Here is an 18001-nt window from a genome sequence, read left to right as displayed (position 1 = left end):
ACAAAATATGATTTGATTTTAGCTATACACTACATACTGCTATCTGTTATCGGACGATATTAGAGATTTTTTAATTTAAAGTCATTGGTGGATATTCACACATTTGAGACAAGTCCATACATGCATTTATTAGGACAATTCATTATTCCTAAAAAAGGAAAGAAAAAATAGAAAATATTTCCAGTTAGCACTCACAATACACTATATCCATGTATTGCATTTCTATAGATTCATTGTGTTTGACATCATTACTCCACAGGTGCTACAGAATGACATCAAACAACAAATATAATTTTAGTTATCATTTAAAAAAACTAAGTTCCTCGCTTTTTCTTAAATCATCACCAGACGTTTCATGCATTCATAAGAAAAATAATAATAATCTTCAGCATCTTAATTAATTGGTTGAAAAAAACTGCTGATAATTTACTCACCCCCGATGTCATCCAAGATGTCCATGTCATTCTTTCTTCAGTCGAAAAGGTTTTTGATGAAAACATTCCAGCATTTTTCTCCATATAATGCACTTCAGTGGGAACCAAACTGTTCAAGGTCAAAAAGACACTTTCAGTGCAAACTGCAAACTGTTCAAAGGGCTTTAAACGATTCCAGACGACGAATAAGGGTCAAAATGATCGCTCTTTTTTTTTAAAAAAAGTTTGTTTTATAGGCTCAAATGGCCTCGCCTTCTATGTGACTCTCCTGTTCAAACTCGTTCATAAAAATGAACGAATCCTTTTCCGAGTCAATTCGTTCGTTGAATGAACCAAATGAAAAAGATTCATTCATTTTGATGAACGAGTTCAAACTACAAACATGCGTCACAGAACAGAGCAAGGCGAGCATTTGAGCTTATTAAACTTAAACTTTTGTTTTTTTATTTATTAAACGAGCGATCGTTTCGCTTGATAAGACCCTTATTCATCGTCTGGAATCGTTTAAAGCCCTTTGAACAGTTTGCAGTTTGTACTGAAACTGTCTTTCAAAATGTGGGAATGTTTTCATCAAAAACTTTAATTTCTTTTCGACTGAAGAAAGAAAGACGTGGACATCTTGGCTGACATGGGGGTGAGTAAATTATCAGCAAAAGTTTTTTCAAAAGTGAACTACTCCTTTAATAACAAATATTGGTGCGAATCTTGAAAAGGGACCGTAGCTATAAATTACATCCTACACTGGATTTCTCAGTAGCTGAACATCTGCGGTGCTGCTGTGCTCTGCTGTTGAGGAGGTCCTGTGACTTGCGGCTGAATCTGATGCCTTTGTTCTGGCAGTGGTTGTGTCTGTCCTGACGGTGCCTGAGCGGACTGAACATCCGTCTGGGTGTCATTTATGGTGGTGCCATGATCTCCGTCGGCCGGCGCGACGGGCCTCCAGGTTAAAGCGGGCTGTTCCAGCTGGTGGGAGATGGGGTTGACGAAGGTGGTGAGGTTGATGAAATGCGCCACTGATTGCGGAGCCGCGGCCCCCGTGGATCCCACCGCCTCTGACTGGAGATCCGCTGGACGGTTGTGCAGCATGGCTGAACCGCTGACCGTATCGAAGGTCACGGTGAGGATGGAGCTGTCCAGGGTGAGGGACCGATCGCTCGGAGCGAGGTGGCTGACGGCGACAGGCTGGAGGTTGCTGAACTGGGCGGGAGCGGGTGTGGTGATGGGAGTCACAGTGATGTTGGTTAAACTGACCGAGCTGGAGGGGGCTGGAGGGGCGCTGGGGTCAGCCAACACTACCACCTGCGTGTGTACATTTGACGGAGGAGATTATTCAATATAATTAAATGAAGCAACATCTAAAAACTCAAATGCACAACCAAATTGAAATACCGTAAAACTTCAAATAATAGCCAAGTCCCAAACAGACGCAATTTTTGAATGGGTTTTTGCTAAATCGCCTCAAATAAGGTCAGTGGTAAACAAAGCCTCGAAATATTTTCACGTTTTGATCTATGACATAAAACACACTTGTGTTTTTTTTAAACTTTTTTGTGTCTGCTTGTGGTTTTTTAAACTTTATATAGACGAATCCGACGAGCGGTCTTGTGTAGGCTGCCATCTTGTGGCGACGCCATTACTGAGCTGTTACACCGGCATAGACATATGCACCGGTATGTAAACAAACCTCGGAGATAAGGTGATAACGCACCCTTGATGACAGCTACAGCCAGGCAGACTTGTTGGGTTGATGATGTTAGACATTGGCCTCCAGTCACAGATGAAGGTACAAACGATCTTACAGATTATTTATGAAAATAGCTTGGCAAGCTAGCAAGGCTAACGTTTGCTACCGAGGAAACTAAAAAAAGATCTGTCCATTTGGCAACAATAAATAAATAAATGACATCAAATAAACAATTTCATGTTTTTCATTTGTGTCCATTATTTATCTCATTTTTACATAGCAACGGGCATGGGTAAGGTAACGTTACAGCTAGAAAGTATACACAATATCGACCAATTAGTGTTTTTAAACCATGGAAAGAGGTCAATATAACAGCAGGAGAACAATTATGTCACATAACTTTACATTCAGCTCAGGAAAGCCATTTAATGACCATAGCATGTTAATTGAATAGAAAAAATAACAAGAGAGGAGATCTGCTGATCACTATATCACACATTTATTATATTTTTTTCCTTATGTCATTAAATAATTGTTATTATACGCGAATGTCCGCGTCTTGTACTCGCCCAGGAAATCTGTGTAAACCGTACGGCACCAGACAGGGGCAGTCGACCCGGGGTATTAACAATGTTTTCTCTTCAAAATTGAAATTTTACTGCCACCATTGAAACAATTTATAACAGAAACTGTTTACCCACTCGACATTATACAAGGGCTAACGTTGTAACGTTAGTGACAGTCGTAAATCGCGGGCTGTTTATTCCAGTGGACGCAAGTTGCAACTAAAACAATAGAAGGCAATGGCGCAACGCTACCCAGCAACAGCTCAGTAATGGCGCCCGCTTACTTCCGGTAGTTTCGCCGGATTCGTCTATAGGCTTCAAAATGTATACATTTTGGATTAACTTGTAAAGATTATCTTGATAGGCAAAACGTGTAAGGGTTTAAGTTTAAGTAACTCTTTTTTGAACACAGATCTTATTTTTTGGGGATTTTCCAAAAGTCTATGGGGAAAATGCATAGCTTTTCGATCGAGGGAACCCATGCGCCGCCAGCTTCCGAGTTGTGATGTCATAACTTCGGCTCTCTATAGACCTTATTCAGAGCAGCGCCATGATAGGTATGAAAGTGAGGCTGTGAGATATAGACTTACCGTGTTTCCAATGGCATCAGCTGTAAAAAAGCTGAATAAAGCGGCTAGATTACTTACAATTTTCCACAGCTTACAATGTCGGGAGTTTTTTGTCAACTGGCATTTCTTTTCCAGTGTTTCATGAGCAGAACAATCCGAAAACACATTAAATAACAGTAGCCTACAGCCCATTGAAGAGATGCAAGTCTATCCCTCACAGCCTCGCTTTCATTCTCATAAAAAATCAAAGATGGCGCTGCCGTGAATAAGGCGTATAGACACGACAGTACCCTAAAAGGTCGTTTCACGAGGAGCATTTGGATATTTTTAGAGATTAGAGACCTACACTCAATGAACATCTGAACACTAAATTATAAAGGCCGGTCTCATATAGACGCCTGTCTCAAATACAAGACGGTGCAGTTCGACGATTTGGGAAAATGAAATGGATACTGTACCCTACATTTTAGTACCATCTTGGTTATCAGACACTGTTAGAGCTTTTAAATCTATCAGTATTGGTTGATATTGGATATTTGGCAACGCTCATTTTCTCTATTTTGACATTTATATAACCTTTACTTTCGTGTCAAACTCACATGTAATTGATCTTTAAATACACTAATAATTTAATAACACATTTAAATGTAATCTAAGTACATTATATACATTATAAATGTACATTATAATGTAGCGATAGCCTAAATTCACTTTTAGAGTTTTAAATAATTGATATTAGTGTTTATTTTTCAGCTACACTACTGTTCAAAAGTTGGAGGTTGGTAAAGGCTGCAATTATTTGATCAAAAATACAGTAAGAACAGGAATATTGAGAAATATTTTTTACAATTTGAATACATTTAATTTATTCCTGTGATGGCAAAGCTGAATTTGCAGCATTTTCTTTCAGGATTTTTTGACGATTAGAAAGTTCAAAAGAACAGCATTTATTTAAAATACCAATATTTTGTAACATTATAAATGTCTTTAGTGTTTAATTTCATTTAAAAAAATCTTACTGACCCCAAACTTTGAAGGTAGTGTGCATATATATATGCTCAATTTTGTGTTCATGTTGACTTTAATGGGCGAAATGCTAAGAGATCATTTCTGACGGAACAAACCTGCTGAATGCTCTGCACAGCAGAGTTGGTTTCATCTCCCACGGTGTTGGAGAACTCGGTGGTTCTGCTGGTGAAGTCGGCGTACTCGTCTGAATCAGACAGCTCAGACTCGTGAGGCAGGAATTTTGCCCTCTTCTTGGAGGGATTGGTGTTCCTGGAGACTTTCTCCACAGTGAGAGAGCCTTTCTCCAGCGTCAGAGAGGGCTGAATAACAGAGAGAACAACAAACAGAAACCAAATAATGAAAAAAAAAAACAATGAAATGTCTCTAAAGTCAATAGCCTTGTGGACAGCGCTCCGACATATGGCGCAGATGTGCTTCAGGCGATCAGAGGTTCCCCTCTCTCTCTCCACCCCATTGCTTCCTGTCTCATCTACGCCATCCTATCTATTAAAGGCATTAGAAATATCAACAATATAACAAAAAAGTACCCTATCCACCTTCAATTTTCATTCTCTGTCTTTCATCATGCAATACAGGTTGTTAAAAGACAAACCTGTGTAATACTAATGGTAGAGGCGTCGACTGTTGACGGTTCTTGAAGATCAAAGTCACCCAATCGTACGGTCACAATCTGAAAGATCATGTGAAGCTTAGACATATGACTTTCCATAAGCTCAAACATTTTAAAGGTGTGATCAAAAAATGAGCCCCGCACATGACATGCGGACAAAAAGTATGTATATCACGGCCACAATACTAGTATAGCAGTAAATAATTAGTTGCGTCAGGACGTTTTACTAAATAGTTCCCCTCATTTTAAGTAAATCATGCACACAATATACTAATTTGATCCCTCGGTTTAGTAAATCATTGCCACGGTGTAAAACTTAGTTAAATCAAAACGAGGGAGCAAATTAGTTCAATGTGGCCACGTTTTATTATAACAAAGGAACAAATTAATAAGCTGTGGAATTAAATCTTAATTTGTGGCCACAATATTATTATTGTTTGTCTGGATGTCATGTGCGTGGCTCTGTAAATATGAAATGAAATTGTCTTTTAAAATTATTCACTATTTTGGGATTTCATTTTTTACTTTCATGAATTTGTCAATTATATTTTCGTCCAATTTACTCTAACACAGCATGTAATTTACTCAACAAAAACAATATTTATTTATGGAAAACTTAGTTATTTTGAAAAATTTACAATTTTAAAAACGTATAGTTTATTTATTTAAACAATTATTTACAACCCCAAATCAAGAAAAGTTGGGACATTTTGTAAAATGGAATAAATTTGATTTGAAAAATAGAGTTTATTCTCTTTCAACTTTATTTCACTGACAAAAGTGCAAAGAAAAGATTCCCCAATGTTTTCACTGAACAGCTTAATTGCAGAATTAACAAATCACAGATTCTATGGCATTTAAAATGTCCCAACGTTTCTTGATTTGAGGTTGTAATTTAAATGTGTAAAATGTATAAAGAAATGTATTTGTCAACATATTTCTTCTGTCATATCTTTAATTTCATATAATATCTTTTTTCAAGTCATATTACATATCGTGTTTTAAGTTAATTATCATTATTTGTCATTTTCGTCACTCATCTCGTCTTAATTATCATTGAAAATATCAAAAGAAAAATGTCATTAACCCCGGAGGTGTGTGGTTGTTTCTCACCTCGGGGTGTTTGCGGCGCATGTGGCGGTTCATGGAGGCACGTGTGGAGACTTTGGTGCCGCACAGGTGACAGCTCTGAGCCTCCACCTTCTCGTGGGTCAACTGCATGTGTTTCTGCAGCATATACTGCGTCACATACTTCTTGTCACAGACGGCGCAAGAAAACGTCTTCCCAACTGCAAAAACGAGACAGATGAGAGTAAATATTTGTGTAATTAAAGGGTTAGTTCACCCAAAAATGAAAATTCTGTCAGTATTTACTCACCCTCATGTTGTTCCAACCCCGTAAGACCTTCGTTCATCTTCGGAACACAAATTAATATATTTAAGATATTAAGATCGCTCCTGCATACAGTCCATAGGCTTCTTGAGGGACTGGCTCTTGCCGTCCCCGAAAAGTCATAAAAGACATCGTTAAAATAGTCCAAGTGACTACAGGGGCTCAATCTTAAGTTTATCAAACGACGAGAACACTTTTGTGCGCAAAAAAAACAACAAAAATAACGACTTTATTTCAACTATTGGTTTATTTCTCCCTCTGCGCGAGTCAGGTAACTAGTTTAATAGCGTAAGCTTCTGTTATTGTACGTCACACGCATCACACACACATGACCAGCGTCGGCCAATAGTGAGCCTACGTGTGACGTAGCTCTACGCAATCACACTACGTTAACGGACTATAGGCTTATGGAGAAGGAAGTGAATAGTTGAAATAAAGTCGTTATTTTTGTTGTTTTTTTGCGCACAAAAGTGTTCTCGTCGTTTGATAAACTTAAGATTGAGCCCCTGTAGTCACTTGGACTATTTTAACGATGTCTTCAATTATTTTTCGAGGACAGCAAGAGCCAGTCCCTCAAGAAGCCTATGGACTGTATGCAGGAGCGATTTTAATATCCTAAATATCTTAATTTGTGTTCCGAAGATGAACGAAGGTCTTACGGGGTTGGAACAACATGAGGGTGAGTAAATACTGACAGAATTTTCATTTTTGGGTGAACTAACCCTTTAAACCAAACTCTGTGTAATATTTCAGTGAACTGTACCTGTATGAATAAGCTTGTGCGTTTCCATTGTGTTTCTCTCACTGAATGTCTTCCCGCACAGCTCACACATGAAGTCCTTTGTGCCTGATGGAATACATTATTATATTTTGAATACATTTTTTTGTAATATGTATCAAATGTAACATTACAGTATGATGTGATCCTCACCTGTGTGTCTTTTGTAATGCTTCAGCATGTTGACTTTCTGGGCAAATTTGCGGTTACACTCTTTACATTCATATTCTTTAATTCCCTTGTGCAGTTTCATATGATGCCGTAGAGCATGTTTTGTCTTCATGCCTGGAAAACACAGATGCATTTATGTACTCATTCAGTTCAAATTGAGCTACATGCTGCGTCCCAATTCGCATACCATCCATCCTTACTGGTAATCAAAATTCAGAGTAATCAGAATTAGTGTGTCCCAAATCGTAGTGTTGAAATGAGTATTCCAAAGATACAAGATTGTCTACTTTTCCCGGTTAGAATCCGAAGTGCAGATCTGTGCAAACTCTAACGGCTATGGATGAGTAGAACTACAAACACCAATAAAAAATGTTAAAAAACTACAAACATGCCGGACGTGCGAGTCCAGATGCTAAGAAGAGAAGTTTAGATAAAGGGGTTTGAGTGATTTATTATCCATGATGCCGGAAACGTGCTATGCGTAAAACAGTAATGAGTAATCTAATGCGTTACTGTTTCCAAACCAGTAATCAGATTAAAGTTACTTATCCAAGTTACTGTGTGAATTACTAATGAAGATTAGTCAGCACGAGTCAGCATCGTTTTTTATAAAAAAACATATATGTTAAGTGAAGCCAAGAAAGACTGTCTGAAAAACATGTATTTTTTCAGGAAATAGTTTTTATTTTGTTAAAAAGGGGTGTTTCAGCAGCTGCTGAATGTAACTAATAAAGTAACTTGTAATCTAACTTGGTTACTTTTAAAATCAAGTAATCTGTAAAGTAACTAAGCTTTTAAACGAAGTTACTTTTAAAATCAAGTAATCTGTAAAGTAACTAAGTTACTTTTTAAATCAAGTAATCTGTAAGTTACTTTTTAAATCAAGTAATCTGTAAAGCAACTAAGTTACTTTTAAAATCAAGTAATCTGTAAGTTACTTTTTAAATCAAGTAATCTGTAAGTTACTTTTTAAATCAAGTAATCTGTAAAGCAACTAAGTTACTTTTAAAATCAAGTAATCTATAAGTTACTTTTTAAATCAAGTAATCTGTAAAGCAACTAAGTTACTTTTAAAATTAAGTAATCTGTAAGTTACTTTTTAAATCAAGTAATCTGTAAAGCAACTAAGTTACTTTTAAAATCAAGTAAACTTTTAAAATCAAGTAATCTGTAAGTTACTTTTTAAATCAAGTAATCTGTAAAGCAACTAAGTTACTTTTAAAATCAAGTAATCTGTAAAGTAACAAAGTTACTTTTAAATGATCTGTAAAGTAACTGAGTTACTTTTTAAATCAAGTAATCTGTTAAGTAACTACGTTACTTTTTAAATCAAGTAATCTGTAAGTTACTTTTTAAAGTAACTGTGGCAACACTGTTTATTATCAGTATCTAACATGACGAATATATATTTTTTCACTGGTATCCGCATTAAATTTCATATGCAACAGCATTGTAAACTTTTGTACAGATACGTTTGGTTATTAACTTTTGAATGCATCATTATGCAAATTGTAAACACATGAGGAGAGTTCTCCGCATGAAAGACCCATGACTGGCAGATCAACGTGCTACTACATTTCTCTCCAAAACGATATAAATGAAATGTGGAGGATTTTAACAGTGACAAGATGATTGGCAGGGCAGTTTAAAAGGTGACGGGATGCACATAACTAAGTGACAGATCGTAGTATATCCCAAAACGTGTGTACTTCTCTGCAAGGTGTATTATGGGATGGAGAGGAGATGAGTGTCCGCACCTTTCCCACACTCTGCACACAGGAAGTCTCTGACGTTATCATGGACTCTCAGATGTTCCTTTAGCATGTCTTTCCTAGCGAAGGACTTTCCACACTGATCACAGCCATGGCTTTTCACTCCTGCAGCGGCCAGAGGGTTTATCACTTTTAATTAAGCCTTGTCTATAAAACGTAAGTGATTAAATACTTTAAAAATCAAAGAAATTGTTCAGCTTAGAGCATAATATCTATTATTCTACCTGTGTGCTATACTTGTAGACTCACCCGTGTGGATGATTTTGTGCCTCTCCAGGTTGCCGATGCTGTTGAAGATCCGTCCGCACATGTCACACGGATGAATGTATCTGTGAAGAAAGGAATGACATTTAACTTTCCAGCAAAAGCCTTGTGAAGAAGCAAATATTTGAAATGCAATCTCTGTCTTACTTCTGCACGGCAGGATCGGGCAGGTGGTCTCGGTGGATGACCAGGTGAGCGTTGTACGTGGCCTTCAGAGCAAAACGGCGGTTGCACATTGTGCAGTTGTAACCTTTTTCCTTATGCATCTCCATTATGTGTTTCAAGTAGTCACGACCCTTGGCGAATGTCACCTGATGAAGGTAGTTGAAAAGTGGTGGAGAGAGAATGAATGTTCATGATAAATTAATAAACTATTTTGCTGGGAATATAAGATTAAGCAACATCATGGAAATCACATGATTTTTAATGTACTTTTTATACAAAAAAAAAAAAAAGTCTCAATTTCAGCTGCAACATTCATACGGTAGGGTCAGAATTTGGCATTAACAAAATGAAAGCATGGATCCATCCTGCCTTGTATCAATGGTTCAGGCTGGTGGTAGTGGTGTAATGGTGTGGGGGATGTTTTCTCGGCACACTTTTGGCCCCTTAGTACAACTGAGCATCGTTTAAACACCACAGCCTATACCTGAGCATTGTTTCTGATCATGTCCATCCCTTTATGACCTCACGTGCACAAAGCTCACATCATCCCAAACTGGTTTCTTGAACATGACAATGAGTTTACTACACTCAAAATGCCTCCATACTCACCAGATCTCAATCCAATAGAGCACCTTTGGGATGTGCATTTGCATATATATGTGCAAGTGACAAATCTGCCGTAACTGGTGATGCTATCATGTCAATAGGGAACAATATCTCTAAAGAGTTTTTCCAGCATCTTAGTTGAATCTATGCCATAAAGAATTAAGGCAGTTCTGAAGGCAAAAGGAGCTCCAACCCAACCAGCTGGTGAGTGCATATATATTATACATTAAAAAAAAAGTCAAAAGGCTGAAAATTTCGAGACACATCAGAAGAGACACCATATTCAATCAATTATGACATTAGCTCCTACTTTACCTGACATTTCTTGCAGCTGTATTTGTGATGTTCAGGATCGTTCTTCTCATCTTCATCATCAGAACTGTCGTCACTCTCCTCCATAGAGATGCCAATCTTTTTAATGAAGTCCTCTCTTTCCTGCTCATCCATTAAGGCGATGTCCTGAAAGAGGTGGTTTTGGACTTCAATTAGAGTACACCGCATTATGCTCAACTAGCTAACTAACTCTTCAAAACGATGCTTTAAGCATTTAAATGCCCCTTAACAAAAATGTTTTAATGGACAATATTTTTTTCAGCACTTCCTTCAGCCTGACTAATCAACTGGTCAACTCACCAAATACTTGATAATGAAAAGATAGTTTTGCATGTCACTATTCCTCACCTTAAAGTGCACATGTATGTGATCTCTCAGGACGTCCACACGGAAGAACCTGCGGCCACAGATCTCACAGGTGTATTTCTTGTCCCCGTGGGTTAGTAAGTGTTTGTTCATGTTACTTCGACAGGAAAACACCTTGAATAAAAAGTTATTTATTTTATTTATTTATTCAATGCTACACAGATCTGATATCAACAATAACTATGGTGTCCTTGGTCTAGGAACACCACCTTTCCACAAATGGGACACGCTGAAGGCTCCTTTCTGTATTTGCTTCCCTCCTCCCCGTTCGCTTCAAGTTCCTCTCGTTTCATGTTTTTCGGACCTGTGGAAAAGCAATGGGTGCCATTGGTGCACATACAGAGCAAGTGACATAATGATTGATGATCTTTACCTACAGAGAAGGCCAAAGAAAGTTAAAGGGATAGTTCACTTTGAAATTAATTTTTGGTCTGTTTTAGCTTACCTCAAGGGCATCCAAGATGATGTTTCCACAGTAGTTTTAATTTTGATATTTTTAGGTCAAACCGTTCTTGTCTGTCAGTCATATAATGGAGGTCTATGGTCACCACCTCAAAGAGCATGCACAGTGAAGTCCAAATTAAACATGATTTAATGACTCATAAATGTAAGTACACATTGATGGCCTAAGACACAAAACGTGCAGTTTGTGTGAGAAAACGAACAGTATTTATATCGTTTTTACATCTTGTAACCACAGTCATGTCCAAGTACTCTGAGGGCGCGGGCGCTTTGTGGCTGTGGTTACAAGAGGTACAAACTATATAAATACTGTTTTTTTCTCACACAAACCGCTCGTTTCATGTCTTAGGCCATCAATGTGTACTTACATTTACGAGTCATTAAATCATGTTTAATTAGGACTTCTCTGTGCATGCTCTTTGAGGTGGTGACCATAGACCTCCATTATATGACTGACAGACAAGTACGGTTTGACCTAAAAATATCAAAATTGAAAATCCTGCGAAAACAAAGACACCTACATCTTGGATGCCCTTGAGGTAAGCTAAAACATATCAAAAATTAATTTCAAAATGAACTATCCCTTTAATGAGGCCTAGAAACAGAGAACTCAAGTATAGCAGATTGTGTTCATTTAACAGACTTTACTTTCAAAATGACTTTATATGAGTATTCTACATGGGCACAGAGTATTTTCTTGTTTTATTTGAAGCAGAAACGTTCATAACTCACCAACAACATGCCGCCTCTGGTGGTCCTGCATGACATCTTTGCGGTAGAACATCTTATTGCAGATCTCACACGCATACAGTTTCTCTCCGTGCTTCTTCTTGTGCTTGGACAAATTACTGTTAGTGGAGAAAAACCTAGAACATATCTCACACTGGAACGTTTTGTCATCTGCAACAAGAGGAAAACACATATAAAATAGATTTTGTGCATGCGGTCAAATGCATATTGCGTTCGTTTGTACGATACATTTGTAAAATACATTTTCTAAAGGCGTGTTTTATTACAAATCATGCAAAAAAAAAATGCATTAACTAATTATTTTTACAGCATTGATTAACCTTGGTTAATGTTAGTTACTGTAATTAAAATGTTAATGTCCAAGCTCACAGTGCATTAACAGATACAACTTTTGATCTTAAAGATGTAGTTTAACATTATATAAGATTAATAAATGTGTCTTAGTTCATGTTAACTAATGTTAACAAATGGAATATTATTCTAGTGTTACCGTAAAATTAAAACTTTTCATTTAATTAATTGCATAATTTCCTTATTAATTTAACTTAACCTAAAAATATTTTTAGTGAATTAAATAGACAGCCCAAAAAAAGTCAATTGACCAATAATACAATATCATAAAGATATATATTCAAACTTAATTTTCATAAAACACAAACATATTACTATTATCAATAATAATATTAATAATAATTATTATTAGTAGTAGTAGCAGTATTATTATTATTTATGCAAAAAATTGTGTAAATGTTTTGGAATAACTCCCCATAAATATAAAACAGAAATTTACATATTATAATGAAAGAATATTACAATTTAAAAACCTTTTTTTACCTGTCCTGCAGTTATGAAATCTCAAGGCATTTTCCACTCGGAAGGATTTCTCACAGGTTGAACATTTGTACCTATACTCTATATCAGACTGAGAAAACACACACAAATAAAACATATAAAGACACACAGATTTGTGTAAAATGAATGCATGCTATTTTTAACTATCATTAAACGTAAAGTTATTGGTTAAAAAGTGCCATACCTGATTCTTGCTGTGTTTGTAAGATATATGCTGTTTAAGACTCTCCTTTCGACTGAACATCTTGTCACACTCGTCACACTTAAAACACTTATCACCTGTAAGTGACACAAAGGTATTCAGCATATGGCACATCTAATAACCTCCAATGGTGTTATGCAGTATAAGTTATTTCCAGGGATGATGGGAGCGTTACCGTGGGAACGGATGTGTCGGTTAAGGTTGCTGCTGTTCTGAAACACCTTACAGCAGAGACAGCACTGGTAAACTCTTTTATGATCTCCACCCTGCCGCAGAGATCGCCGCCTTATACCGGCTCTGACAGAAGAACAAGTCAAGAGTTGTTCCAGTGAGATTATACTACTTTTCAAAAGTTTGGGGTCAGTGAGATTTTATCATGTTTTTGAAAGAAGTTTCTTACGCATTTCATTTTAGCAAAAATACAGTAAATTTTTTTTTTAATTATTGTAATATTATTGTATATGTAATATTATTACAATTGAAATTCCTGTTTTCTATTTTATATATTTTAAAATGTTATTTATTCCTTAAAGCTGAATTTTCAGCATCATTAAAACATTAAATCAATAAACATTTCTCATAATATCTGCCTAATATTTTTGAGGAAATATGATACATTTTTTTAGGATTCTTTAATGAATGTAAAGTTATTAGGGCTGTCAAACGATTAATCGCAAATAAAAGTTTGTGTTTACAGAATATATGTGTGTGCACTGTGTATAATTATTATGTATATATATATATATATATACACACACACATGCTTGTATATATTTAAGAAATATTTTCATGTATATAAATTTATATCTAATTTATATTATATAGAAAATATAAATATTTTGTATATAAATAATATTTTTTTCGTAAATATACATGCATGTGTGTGTATTTATGCATATACAAAATAATTATACACAGTGCACCCACATATATTCTGTAAACACAAACTTATTTTGGATGAAATTAATCGGATGTGATTAAATATATATATTATTTAAAGAAGAAATCTTTTGTGACATTATAAATGTCTTCACTGTCACTTTTGGTCAATTTAATGCATCTTTCCTGAACAGAAGTCTTCTTTCTTCCTTTCTTTCTTTCTTTCTTTCTTCCTTTCTTTCTTTCAAGTAGTTTATGTGTTTTAAAACCCAGAGGATGTGACATAAGTGAATCGTAAAGGTTGTCCTTACTTCCCAGAGGAGATGGGGGAGCGTGTCACCCGAGAGGTTTTGAGTGACGGGCCGTCTCCAGCCACCATGACCTCTTGGACATCCAGTACAGTAAGGGGAACATCAGGAGCCAAAGTACTGAGAGGCGGCTCACCAGATGCAGGAACAGTGGATTCTGCTAAATGGGAAACCATTTTTAAACAATTTCTGTTACTTCTCTGCAAAATGTGCTTTAAAAAACCTCTTTACTGAACAAACCCCTTTATACCCCCACCTCACCTTGACCGGAATGAGCCGATCCACTCGGCGCAAGTTTCTGTGCTTTTGTCCGTCGCGGTCTGCCTTGTTTTCGGGTTGGCTCTGGTGGGGCGGGAGCAACGCTGGCCGTGTTGTTTTGGGGTAGCGCCTCTGCAAGCTGCTGGACAGGTGCGTCTGCTGGGGTTTGGCAGAGCAGTTGCTCTGAGACAGGAAGGGTTTCTGTCGGTGGCCCCTTCACTGGAGGGACTCCAGGTTTGCTGGACATCATTTCTGAAGGGGCAAAATGATCAATTACGTCCAGCATATGCGTACTCCACACTGCACAGATACGGCACTTTAAAGCATGCATACCTGTTGGAGGTGAAAGAAGTACAGGTGACCTAAGAACAAGCCGATCCATTTTTTTGGCATAAAATGCTCCATACCAGACTCTCAATTCTGTTCCAGGCAGAACATCCTGAAATGGAGGAAATGAAAGAACAATTCGATTAAATTGGCATTTTAAGTTTAAAGGGATAGTTCACTTTGAAATTAATTTTTGGTATGTTTTATCTTACCTCAAGGGCATCCAAGATGCAGGTGTCTTTGTTTCCACAGTAGTTTCAATTTTGATATTTTTAGGTCAAACCGTTCTTGTCTGTCAGTCATATAATGGAGGTCTATGGGGTCCACCTCAAAGAGCATGCATAAGAGGTAAAAACGATATAAATACTGTTCGTTTTCTCATACAAACTGCTGGTTTCGTGTCTTAGGCCATCAATGTGTCCTTACATTTACTAGTCATTAAATCATGTTTAATTTGGACTTCTCTGTGCATGCTCTTTGAGGTGGTGACCATAGACCTCCATTATATGACTGACAGACAAGAACGGTTTGACCTAAAAATATCAAAATTGAAACTACTGCGGAAACAAAGACACCTACATCTTGGATGCCCTTGAGGTAAGCTAAAACATACCACAATTTAATTTTAAAGTGAACTATCCCTTTAATATAACACCACAATTTGTATAAATTTTATTTTACAATCTAAGCCATGCATTATTTGATAGCATAACTATCTTCACTATATAACCACAGAAGTGACAGTACGGCATCAATGCACCTGTGATGTATTGAAGTAAACATCATCATCTTGCTGGTAGGCCGTCAGATTTTGGTGTTTGTGGTCTGTGGCAGGCCGAACCAACATCATCCAGTTACAGTCGTCTTCATTGGACGAGTCAAAACACACCACCGATCCGTCCTTCTGAAATATCTAAGATACACGATAGAAAAAAACATTAAGCATAGGTCATATGGTTAGGAGTGGCATATTAATGGTCTATTCTTTACCTTTAAAGGAAATGCACCCTCAGTTTGAAGGCTTGGAACCCTCTTGGCCTCAAAAGGGCCAAATCGAGTCCTTTTAACCAGCCGTCTAAGCACAAAGACGCCTTCGTTCCCCTCCTCAGCTGACCTGATCTCCAAGCTGTCTGGTAAAGATGACCTGGAACATGGACAATAATTATGTTCTTAAGTTTAAATTTCATATGCAGCCAAAAATTCTGAATTTCTTATCGTTTTAAGAATTTCATAAGTAAGCTGTATTTATATGAACAAAAATACAGTAATATAAAATGTGAATAGAAAATATTTAAATGTTTTTTGAGCTGCAAATAAGCATGTTAGAATGGTTCCTGAAGGATCATGTGACACTGAAGACTGCTTAAAATGTACCTTTGCCATCCCAGGAATAAATTACACTTAAAATATATATTAAAAAAGAAAAGAAGGTCCTTAAAATGGCAAAAATATGAACTGTATTTATGATCAAATAATGCATTCTTGGTGATCATAAGAAAAAATATTTTCTCTTAAACAATCTTACTGAGATTGTCCAAACTTTTGAAGGATAGTGTACAGACAAAATGTATGATATTTAAAGTTGTAATATATGTAACAAAATTTTGGGAAACCCTGTCATATACTGTTATTGTCATAATACAATTCAGTGATAAATGTCACAAAGGCATTAAGAAATTCAAGCACCTACCCATTAAAAGAAATACCAAGTCATACAGTGCATATATACTGATCATAAACATAAGACAGTCAATATCACACATGACCATCTAATTGTGGTCAGCATCCAAAAGGCACCCATGTGCGCTCACCGTGCCCGACTTAAAACAAATGAGTCCTTCACTGTGACGACGGGCCCCAGCTCAGGACACTCAGAGTCATGGTACTGCCCGCAGTCCTCACACCCTGCAGGAAGAAGAGTCACATGCAATATTATGCCATGTACTAACAAGGACACAGCAAAAAAGCTCACTAGTGGCAATAAGGATACAATAATGTTTCATGCATATTCATAAACAAGTAAGATTATAGTTGTGCACTTACAAATAAACTCATCTGGTGTCTGCTCTGCCATTCTGACACCCTAAAGATGATGCATCAAATATGTACATTAGTTTTAACACCTGTAAAAGCATGCTGTACTTATGATACTTAATTACACACACATAAATATTTATAAATATATAACACATCTGAGACCATTTCAAATTACATTTTAACATACGACATGTTTAAAACATTCAGGTTCTTAGAAATATAAACTTTGTTTTCATGATGACTACATATATTGGAAAAATGTAAAACCATTTCCCACAAATATTATAATAATAATAATAAAATACGTCAAATAACGTATGCTATAACATTCCCCCCCAAAAAAATCTGCCTTTAAAATAAGGCTTTTTTGTATATATTTTTACCATTATATAAATGACATGAATTTTAAAAACGGTCATTTGGGATGAACTGGGTTTTTAATATATGTTTTATTTAACTTTATGAATCTGGAAAAAACATTTTAAATATGTATAAGGAGACAATTATTGGAAATAATACGTTAAGAAATGATAAGTCCTTAAGGTCTAAATGCAAAAACGTTTCAAAACACTTTTCCATCATAACGTTGTGTTGATTGCATTGCTGTCAGTCAACAAAACCCATTACACAATGCAATTTTGTTGATGTTCCCAAGATCAACAATCACAACGCATGACGCTCGTTATCAACACAGTACAGGCAGCTGTCCGCGAATGAAACGCCCGTAAGCAGCCGGGGAAAGAGTACAATACGGACCGATGCGGACAGAATCCGTGATTTGGGAAGATTTCAAACTGTAGCCGGGTTTTAACTCCGATCTCAGGCTGAGCTCGCTCTCTTTCGGCAATGCAAATGTAACAAAGAACAATCGGCATGGCGGATGGAATGGAGACGCAGCTCTCATCTGGAGCTAGAGCGTTTGAAAGCGCAAAGCACAACAAACTCGCTTCGCTCACACTTTTCATTGCTGCTGCGCCTTTAAATGAGGACCGTTTGGGGATTTCGCTCAATGCGTTTGAATATAACTACCTCACAAGTTTAGCTTAAAGTCATTACCTGTTTTCCAAACGTCTACACATTTAGTGAATCCTGACTCCGGGTTCCAATCCGCTCCAGAAACCGCGCAGGACCGGAAATGAGACCGGCGAAGTGCATTATGGGGAGTGTAGTTTTTCCTCAAACGGAC

At 36.8% G+C, this 18001-nt stretch overlaps 1 protein-coding gene across 4 annotated transcripts; it reads right to left on the bottom strand.

Annotated features, from left to right (window-relative positions):
- Nucleotides 1–108: 108 nt before the first annotated feature.
- prdm15 (PR domain containing 15) lies at nucleotides 109–17990 on the bottom strand. 4 transcript variants are annotated; one of them, XM_039677226.2, is made up of 24 exons: nucleotides 17872–17990; nucleotides 16822–16861; nucleotides 16590–16683; nucleotides 15769–15922; nucleotides 15539–15691; nucleotides 14785–14890; nucleotides 14455–14703; nucleotides 14197–14353; nucleotides 13182–13303; nucleotides 12989–13083; nucleotides 12787–12874; nucleotides 11935–12102; nucleotides 10950–11044; nucleotides 10723–10854; nucleotides 10357–10500; nucleotides 9418–9581; nucleotides 9256–9335; nucleotides 8992–9111; nucleotides 7217–7348; nucleotides 7049–7132; nucleotides 6006–6181; nucleotides 4875–4952; nucleotides 4378–4581; nucleotides 109–1733 (listed from the first exon to the last, which is right to left on the bottom strand). In XM_039677226.2, the coding sequence occupies exons 2-24, from the start codon at nucleotides 16850–16852 to the stop codon at nucleotides 1185–1187; spliced, it is 3375 nt and encodes a 1124-aa protein (XP_039533160.2). In that variant the 5' UTR covers nucleotides 16853–16861; nucleotides 17872–17990; the 3' UTR covers nucleotides 109–1184. The 4 variants fall into 4 exon arrangements, with proteins under 4 accessions (XP_039533160.2, XP_039533161.2, XP_088982698.1 ...); XM_039677227.2 differs by having other exon boundaries at nucleotides 14197–14350; XM_089126572.1 differs by lacking the exon at nucleotides 17872–17990 and adding an exon at nucleotides 17572–17651.
- Between the last annotated feature and the right edge of the window lie 11 nt (nucleotides 17991–18001).

This window comes from Pimephales promelas, chromosome 23, assembly GCF_988280905.1.
Source record: "Pimephales promelas chromosome 23, fPimPro1.hap1.1, whole genome shotgun sequence".
Taxonomy (NCBI): Eukaryota; Metazoa; Chordata; class Actinopteri; order Cypriniformes; family Leuciscidae; genus Pimephales; species Pimephales promelas.
The sequence above is the reverse complement of the archived record's forward strand: the minus strand, read 5'-3'. Positions and strand labels throughout refer to the sequence as shown.